Genomic DNA, 9726 nt, shown 5'->3' with positions numbered 1-9726 from the left:
TATATTTTAATATGTTTTTATAAAAGTTTTTTGACAGTGGACATTTTTGTCCCGAATGGTCAATTAGGGTAGTCGATTTGTTTCACAGTGAATTAAAGACCCATTTGAAAAATTGGAATTCAAAAATATATCGAGAAAACATCATTGTACATGTGTTCAAGCTGCAGTGGTTATAGTGCTTGTGTATCCAATGTACCACTCCACTAGGCCTCGGAGTCTGCAACACATCTTAGTTCGGACTCATCACATGACTCGTGTTTCATAGAGATCCAAACCTTAGGGGAGGACCCAATGTGCTCCTGAGAGGCCGGTGACACTTGACCGAGGGTTTATTGAAAGTAAATGACAGGGCTCGTCCTTTTGAACCGGATTGCATCTCGACAGGTCCACAACAGACTTGATGATTCAAAAGTAGGCCTTATGATTTAACACTGCATGTATTCATTACAAAAAACACATTTTCACGGTTTTAACATTTGCAGAATCCCAGCATCTTAACAGAATAACATATCCGTAGGATAGTGACATAACTTCGAATATTCAGAACTTTACAAAAACAGTGGTTTTAATTTAAATCATATTTAAGGAATATGCAATCTGTGTTGCCAACATTAACATTTCTCTTAGACATAATATGTTTCTTACAACGGTTAATATTGCAATTATTCATTTATTATCCCACTCAAATAAAGTTTTCTTTGAATAGACATTATATATGCTTTTATTTGACTGAAACCCAAACATGTTTTATTCAATCTGATGATCATGATGTGATGAGCAGGGCAGAACATTTGAAATCCAGCCTTTCCCCAGAGGACATTTGGACAGTTGACAGAAGAGCACAGGAGTAAATGCTAAGATCAGTGAGGGCCGGTTTCCCTTCAGAAGCACCAGTCACAGCTTACTGGAACACGCTAATACACAACAGCCCTTTTAAATGTTGTCCGTAACACCCATGCTTTTCCTGCTCTGACGGTCCAAATGTCTGCTGGGAACAAAGAACAAATGCAATACTTTCTGTGCACAGCTGAAGAGAAGCTAATCTCAGGATGTATGAGCTCTCACATGGCCTCTGAACTGTGCAGCAGGAGTATCATGTTAGGGACAGCATTGAGGTTCAGTCTTGCACAGGATGACGTCTCTCCTAACGGGGGGGGGGGGGGGGGGGGGGGGGGGGGTTAGATGCTCTGAAGTCTCTGGGATTTAGATGAGCTTCCTTTCACCTACAATCCAGTTTTAGGAAGCCTTTATTTGCTTGGCACTCTGAGTCTTGGGGGGTATGATGTGAACCTGGAAGGGGATGAAGAACTCCAGGAGAGCCTTTGTGTCCTTCAGGTCCAGAGAATATTCCTGAGCAATCTTTCCCGGGGTCCAGGTCTGAGGCTGCCTCTGGTGGCTGCCCAGGGCCTTCAGGGTCTCAGCGATGGTCAGCTTGCCTCTAGGAACGTCTGTTAGTTCCACCAGGCCGTAGTGCCCCCCCGGCACACTGAACCTGAGCGGCCGCCGCGCACCTTCTGTCTCCATGCTCACCTCTTGTGATGCCTGTGAGAAGAGAAAGCACAGGAGGTTTGCAAATACACCTCGACTGAGAAGAGATTTCCCTGTGAGCAGCATCTGGTGTACTCCTGGCTCCTGTCCCTTTATAGCCACACCATCAGGCCCGGTTTAAATACAGACTGTGCCAAGCTCTGCCTTACTAATCAATGTTTACATGAACATTAGCCGCATTCACACCGCAGTACTTTTCCCACTTTAGTTCCGATATAGTTCCGAAATGTCGCGTTCACACCAAAAAGAGCCAGAACTCAAATGTGTTCATGAGAACCTTTTTACCCCCTTTTCCGTCCGTTCAGTAGAAGCAGCTGGGAGTCCCAGCAGCTTCTACTGAAGCCAGTCCCCAACTCCGGGGACTTCCGGTCGGGGTCTTCGGGTGGCACGATACGCCGTGAAGTGGTTTGCGGCCTGCCAGTAAACCCAAAGCAGAAGAAGAAGAAGTGACGTCAGTGGCTTCATTTGCGTAATCCTCCCTCAGGGACTTATTCCGGTATGAACGCGATCTGTACTTAGTTCATGAGAACTGAAGAGTTCTCATGAAACTGTGGGAAAAGTACTTGGTGTGAACGCTCCTAATGGGTCAAAGAATGGGGGTAATGTGTGAGCTGCTCCAAGTGAATTATTCCATCTCTGTATGTTTGACCTTCTTTCAGCTCTTTGCATTGGTTTACTTGCCCACAACTTTTTCTCTAAATCCTCCTTGTGTCTACATGCACACAACTGTTTTCAGCACAGGATATATGTGAAGGAAGCATAGGCGTCATTTATTCTGGGGACGCTGGGGACATGTCCCCACTACTCTCCATTAGGATCAGTTGTTTCAAATGTTATGAAAATAGCGTGCACAAAGACACTTTGAAGAACAAGAGAACAAGAGAACAAGTACAATCTGGGGGACTGGTAACACAAGTGGTGCAGTTTGGACCTGCGACACGTTTCATATTAGTAATAACTGAATAGAGAACAGCTTTGCAGCAGTGTAGCATAGTTACTGCACTAGTTATACTATGTATGTATTGTTCCGGTGGCGCATAATGCGTAGTGTTTTGTTCGAAAAAGTGTCCCCACCACTTATTCTAACAGTTATGAAGGAAATATGTTCTATCCTGTCATCCAGTGTGCAAGTAACCATTGTGTTTAGCATACAAATGAACTGGTAACACCATGTCACCAGTAAAGCGTGTTTCAGCAGGTGTCTCCTTCACTTGCTTTGAAACCATAGAATGTATAAAGACTGCCAGTTGCTGTGTGCAGAGTGGAGAGGGACTGAGCTGCGGGGGTGTTCAGACTAGAGATGACAACGTAGGCTCATTTCTATCAATAAAGCCTAATAACAACAAGGGTAATCATAATGGCACAATTGGCTTTACAGGTTAGAATATTTACAGCATTAAAACAACTAAAAGGAGAAGAGTGTTCCTACTTTACCTGTATGACATGAACAAAGTCATGTCATACACTTGTTTCCAAAGTGGTGGGGACACTTTTTTCAGATACAAATAAAACAGTATTGCGCGCCACCCTTTGTTTGTACACACTAATTGACTTACTATTTGCAAGCAACACCTGTATAGACAGGAGTCACAGTGTCAGGCTGCAGACTATTCTCGTAGGAACCATTATATGAAGCTCAGCGCAAGTTCTTTCAGGAAGACTGGGTAGGCCTATATATACACATTCACTCTGCAACTAATCAGCTCATCACAGGCGTTGTCTATAACCATTACCTCATTCTCCAGTAGCCAATCACTGTGCTGCAGCCAAACTTTAAAGGGACCTATCCTGTAAAATGCACTCTTGTACATCTTTTATACATGAATATGTGTCCCCGGTGTGTCAGGGAACTCACCAAGTGTCAGAAAACACAACCCTCTCTCTTTTCCTCCATACCCAAATCTCTAAAAAAGGGGCTGCAACGGATCTGATACAGACTGATCCAGATTTGAACACTGTCCTGACGTCAGGACGGTGGCGCTACGGCTATTGGTCAATTATCCAGCTATCAGGGGAATGAGAGGTTGGGCCACGGCCGGCCACTGCTGCTCGAAAGCGCTGGAGACGCTGTAGTACATATGCCAGGCCTGTAAGTGGTGCTGTAGTCTGCCACAAAAGCAGCGAAGAAGACTTCCCGCGCATGGTTGCCCTTCTGTTTATTCTCCGCTGTGGCTCTTTTTCTCCCTCCCCGAGGCAATCGTTTGCGCCTCCTGCTTTAAAACAAATGAATAATGACTATATAATCATATGTAAGGGATAATGTGCAGCGACGCGGTCATTATGGGGAAAAGAACACCGACAGGCTGATCAGGAGCCCGACGCCAAGCGGAGGGATCTAGATCGGCATCAAGGCACATGATCAGGGGTGCACATAACTTTTTTGCCCTGGTTCTCAAAGGAGCACCTGGAGATGTTGCTTGGTGCTCATCCTTAAAGTGAAATAAACCGTAACTTTTGAGGGGGTCTTGACTTTATTTGCCAGACACACGGCACTGAACACACATGCAGAGGTGAACACAGAACACACATGCAGAGGTGAACACAAGACAACATTAGCACGACCAGTAATCCTACAAGCTGTCATCACTCCCCTCCTGACTGTTCTCCTCACTGTCTTCCTCTCTGTCAGACATGGTAGCTGATGATGTAGGCCTCCTACTTCCTCTCTGGTTGAGTCTGCGATTAGCTGCTTGCATCCACAAGTCAACAGCAGGTTTTGGGTCGAAAGTCTCTGTTGTCATCTTAGACAAGTGGATGTAATCAAATAAGTATGTGAACATAACCAATAACCTACCATAGCCAATAACAAATGAATGTAACTTATTTTATTTGTGTTGTTCATTCATATCTTATTTTACCTTAACATTTATTTATTTATGCATATTTTTTTTAGCTCTCCAGTTTTAAAGGATATTTGTGGTTACTGTCCTATAGTATACATTGGAATGATTTCAAACCTGTTTATCCCCATAATTATAAAGGAGTGCCTTGGAAATATGTGTTTGCATAAATTGTGATCAAAACGTTTGAACTTAGACTAAAGTGAACTATCTAAACACTCAGAGTCCTTTACCTCACTGAGCTGTAGTTATCAGCCTCTCGGTCTGACTGGAGAGGACTCTCCCTCCACATTATTGTAGAAACATCTTCTTCTTACATCCGTTAGAGCAGCTAGCACCAGATTCTAATAACAACAGCGCCGGTACCAGGCGGTGCGCCCTTCTCTCTCACCCACGCTCACTCGCACGTTGGCTGTGAGCTGCGGGCGCCAGATAAGCCAACATCCCCCATTTCCATCACTTACAGCGCCCATCGTACATGGCAAATGAAACGTGTAACTGGGGTGAAAAGGGTGTTACATTTACTTAATTATGAATGTTGTTACATCAAGGCCGAAAATTAGGATGAGCCCCAACGGTCAAAAATGTTTTTTTCCCTCCCAGAACTGCCAGCGCAGCGCCTCCACAGATCTGGCGCCCTAGGCGAACATCTATAACGCCACTGCTACGGGCCGGCCCTGAGTTCATATGCAACTCGCAAATATCTTTTTCTCTCTCTTCTCTCTCAATGTTGGTACGCAAATGCGCCTTTTTTCAAATCACCCGGTGCTCTTTTTTTGGCGGAGGTGCGCATGCGCACCTGCGCACCAGTTATGTGCAGCCCTGCACATTATGCAATGTGCACATTATCCAGCTTATTACATGGCCACATTCTCAACAAAGCAACGACATGACTCCCAATATTAATTTAAATGCTTTTATGGATTTAGAAAATGATTTTATTGATTTAAAAAATAGTTGTATTGATTTAAATTGACATGCATCCGCTAAGAAAAATAGTTCGTTGTTACCGTTTGAACCAACGTAGCAACGGCAGGAACTGCTTCGATAGCGTTTTTGAGGAGCTTTTTGATTACAGATTTGAAAACATCGTTGCTTGCTTTAAAAGTAGCACAATTCATTATGTCAAACCTTGGAAAGTATTTAGATATCCCTGCCCTAATGCCAAAGTAACTGCCAACTCCCCTCTCCTGCAGGGGGGCGTGGTCAGCTGCAGCTCACAGAATCAGCCCCCTGTAAAAGCAGGGCTGGAAAGAGCAAATAGAGCGAAATGAGGTATGGCTAAAATGCAGGATCTGTTTGGTGTTTTAAAAAAATACTATATTTATATAGGTATGGCCCTACAATATATGTTTCAAATATAGCATGATAGGTCCACTTTAAAATGGTTCTCCTCTCTCCTGCAGTCAGCTGTGATTTCAGGTGTTCATGCTGCCGCCCACCTCCTCCCCCATTAGGGCTGAACGATATACCGTGTCATGGCGATAACCGCGGTATGCGCATGCGCGGTATTCACACCGCAGGGACGTGCGGTTTTATTCATTTTTAAAAAAAATGCTAACGCACTTTAGCACAGAATTCAAAAATAAAGATACCCTTATTACTTATCGAAACTGCACATACAATATATCCGATTAAAGCTGAGACTCCACAGATTATTTAAGTATAGTATCTAAGCGATCCGATCTCGCAACAGGGGAAGCAAACACAGACATCACAACACATACTTTTTACGGAGCTTTTACGGGAGATCGTCTCACCGTAGCTGTCAATCTGATCAAAAGACGTGTTCAATGGCATTAAAACGAGAAAGAAAAAATGCGGCTGAATCGGTTGATCCATAGGTTGATAATGTATCTGTGGCTTTGAAGCAATTGTTTATAATCCATAATTCCATTTGTATGTAAAAATCGGATCACAAAAGTTAGCTGCTAATGGTAGCCACCTTGGTGGTATGCAGCTTCCGGTTTTGGCTACGCGTCGTCACTCTCACTCCTTATTTGTTCATGTGTTGGTGTGTGTAGAACTTCCCCTGATATTTGACCTTTTTAGACAGATTTAGCACAACAAAAAACCTCTTTTGGGGCCATTTGGGTGGATTTTCCATATCTCTGGCCCACCTTGCTGGATTTTGACATGTGACATCTCTTTCTGACCGTCAGAGCCAATGGAATCGAGGGGAAATCACACAGTCCTTATTTGGTAATGTGTGTGTGAGACTTCCGCATAGCCAAGACCGGAAGCAGCAGCCGGTGGCTACCATTAGCAGCTAACTTTTGCTCTGCGATATTTACATAAAAATGGAATTATGGATTATAAATTAAATAATTTTTTTTTATAGAGACGTTAAAAACCTATGGATTAACCGATTCAGCCGCGTTTTTTCTTTCTCGCTTTAATGCCATTGAACACGTCTTTTGATCAGATTGACAGATACGGTGAGACATCTCCCCTCGAAGCTACGTAAAGGTACGTGTTGTGATGTCTGTGTTTGCTTCCCCTATCCGAGTTCAGATCACTGAGTGATGATACTATATACCTAAATTATCTGTGGAACCTCAGCTTTAATCGGATATCTTGTAAGTGCAGCTACGATAAGTAATAATAAGGGTACTTTTATCTTGAGTTCTGTGCCAAAGTGCGTTAGCATGCTTCTTATGAGACGTGTGTTTTGTTTTGGTATAAAATGGTTTGTATCGTCAGTTAGCTGAGATTATTTCCGTTAATCTGGTATAACACATTAATAGGTTCTTAAATATTACGATCCCCTGAGACACTGTCGTGAAAAAAAAAAAAGTAAAGTACCCGCCGGGACTTTGGGGTTTAACAGGTTAAAAAAACCGCAATATATACCGCAGGGGGGGGAAAAACCACGATGTCAGTTTTTTTCAATACCGTGCAGCCCTATCCCCCATCCACCCCCTGTCATCATATCCAGTGACAGTTGATTATCCTGAACTTTAAGTATAACTAAACTGAAAAACTAATACAAATAAATAAATAAATAATCGTTATATTTCGATTACGTTGTTTTCGTAATCGTTGCAAGCCATAATCGTAATTGCGATTAAAATACGATTAATTGAGCAGCCCTACCTCCTCCCCATCCACCTCCTTTCATCACATCCAGTGCCAGGAGAGCTAATCCAAAGACCTCATCACACCTCCTCTTCATCCCATCTCCTCATCAAATCCAGATCTTCAGCATCATCACCAGAGTCTAGAACCCGGGGGGTTCCCTATATACTCACGGCTGCATTTCCCCCTTTAGATATAACATTTCAGGATCGGGGTCTAATCACCAAAGACTTGACATTTATCATATGACATGTGTCAATAAATGTTCTTTAAACAAAATGAAGTCTCTCCTGATTGAAATACAGTGTGTGGGGGGGAGGGGAGATTCCCTTTTTAACAAAGTAGGAACATTCGAGCACATATAACAATCTGCACTGAGCCCATATGTTAACAGATGGAGGTGCAAGTCCAAATTAAAAAACACATTGAAAAAATAACATAAGATGAGGATAAGATGCTTAACATAAGCATTTGAAATGTATGTAAAGAAAGTCAACACATAATAAGATGTCAATATAAGACGTAATCTCATATAAAGCAGAATGCCCATAGCATCTTCTAATCAGAGGTGGGAAGTAACTAAGTACATTTCTATTTTATGATACTTTGTACTTCTACTCCACTACAATTCAGGAGTAAATTGTGCACTTTTACTGTGAAATATAATCAGTCTTAAATCAGACTTTAGTTCCACCTGGAGTAAATCCACAAGCTACCCTGCAGTATACAAAGTCATTCAAACTAGCTGCACCTTTACCAGCTTTGAGAACACTTTCATGATCAATCATTATAAAACATATCATATATATTATTCTGAAATGGACCAATCTGCACAATGACTACTTTCAATGTTGGTACTTTAAATATATGTTGATGCTAATACTTGTCTACTTTTACTTGAGTAACATTTGAATGCAGGACTTTTACCTGTAAGGAATACTCTGTTATAAGTTGTATTACTACACTCTGGTACTTCCACTTTTACTGAATAACAAAATCTGAGTACTTCTCTACCTCAGCTTCTAATAATCAAACATTCTTATAATGGTATATATGGAGGGCATTCAACTGAAGCAGCCTCCCTCCCCAGACACACAGAAGAGCAGAGAGTGTCCCGGGCTGACCTCTGCTGCTGCCGGGTCCTTGGACTCCACATACACGGAGCGCAGGAGGCCCAGCAGCGGGGCGTTCTTCTGGCTCACCAACTCCGCTGTCTCCGCGGCTGAAACAGAAAACAACAGGCCGTCAACAGAGGATTACATAACCTTCCTCCAGAGCTTAATGACTGCTGCCCTGCCTTTAGGCTGGTTTCCCGGCATGTCCCGTGGGAGAAGCGACCTGTCAGCGGAGCGTCACTCACATTCAGAGCCGCCGGAGGAGCGCGACAGGTCGGCCTGGTGGCGGGGTGCTGCTCGCGGCTTCTCCTTGGAGATTTCTCGGTGAACACGGTTCTCCAGGTTGAAATTTCGGAACATACGCGCAACCCGTGCCCCCATGTTTGACATGTTACGAAACACAGCTAGCAATACAGTTTATTCAAACTGACGACGGTGAGCAAGAAGGTTCAGTTAAAAAAAAGGAAATACGAACAGAGAAAAAGCAGCGACACCAAGTGGACGAAAGAGCCCATTGTTTATTAACGAAGTATAACAAAATGGTGTGTGTGTGTGTGTGTGTGTGTGTGTGTGTGTGTGTGTGTGTGTGTGTGTGTGTGTGTGTGTGTGTGTGTGTGTGTGTGTGTGTGTGTGTGTGTGTGTGTGTGTCTGTGTGTCTGTCTGTCTGTCTGTCTGTCTGTGTGTCTGTCTGTCTGTCTGTCTGTCTGTGTGTCTGTCTGTCTGTCTGTGTGTCTGTCTGTCTGTCTGTCTGTCCGTCAATTGCCCTAATAAATACAGGAATGCTACAAAATAAAAATGATGCAATACACTTACATAATTTATTTGAGCAGGTCTCCCTTGTAAAAGAGTTCAATGATCTCAATGGGATTTATCTGGATAAATAAAGGTTTGAAACTGATGTCGTCCTAGGAATGTCCTCCAACAAGAACATTTAATTAAAAACTTTATTCATTCACAATTGTAATTTGAGTAAACTATTCTAGAAACATAATAACCTGAGAATGTTTCAAAAATAATTAACCAATGTCACATGAATAAAACAATGGAAAGCTGTTACAGTGTTTACATTTGTTTAAAAAAAGGACATGTATTTTATTGAGGATTTGAAAAAAATACCTAAAAAGTACTAGTTTAAATTTAGAAAT

The 9726-nt window shown here is 42.7% G+C and overlaps 1 protein-coding gene across 1 annotated transcript; it reads right to left on the bottom strand.

Annotated features, from left to right (window-relative positions):
• Positions 1-9019, bottom strand: ndufaf4 (NADH:ubiquinone oxidoreductase complex assembly factor 4). The gene is made up of 3 exons (XM_034204542.1): positions 8827-9019; positions 8591-8688; positions 1-1542 (listed from the first exon to the last, which is right to left on the bottom strand). Exons 1-3 carry the CDS (start codon positions 8969-8971, stop codon positions 1237-1239), a joined length of 549 nt encoding a protein of 182 aa, XP_034060433.1. The 5' UTR covers positions 8972-9019; the 3' UTR covers positions 1-1236.
• Between the last annotated feature and the right edge of the window lie 707 nt (positions 9020-9726).

This window comes from Gymnodraco acuticeps, unplaced genomic scaffold (assembly GCF_902827175.1).
Source record: "Gymnodraco acuticeps unplaced genomic scaffold, fGymAcu1.1, whole genome shotgun sequence".
NCBI lineage: Eukaryota > Metazoa > Chordata > Actinopteri > Perciformes > Bathydraconidae > Gymnodraco > Gymnodraco acuticeps.
This window is presented reverse-complemented; position numbering and strand designations above follow the sequence as displayed.

What these genes read in the sequence shown, in the direction of transcription:
- ndufaf4 (XM_034204542.1), bottom strand. Translation starts at nt 8,971, where the DNA reads ATGTCAAACATGGGGGCACGGGTTGCGCGTATGTTCCGAAATTTCAAC. An exon ending in CTCCTCCGGCGGCTCTGAAT is followed by an intron (nt 8,689 to 8,826) that starts GTGAGTGACGCT and finishes TTTCTGTTTCAG; the next exon opens with CCGCGGAGACAGCGGAGTTG. An exon ending in AGGACCCGGCAGCAGCAGAG is followed by an intron (nt 1,543 to 8,590) that starts GTCAGCCCGGGA and finishes CTCTTCTCACAG; the next exon opens with GCATCACAAGAGGTGAGCAT.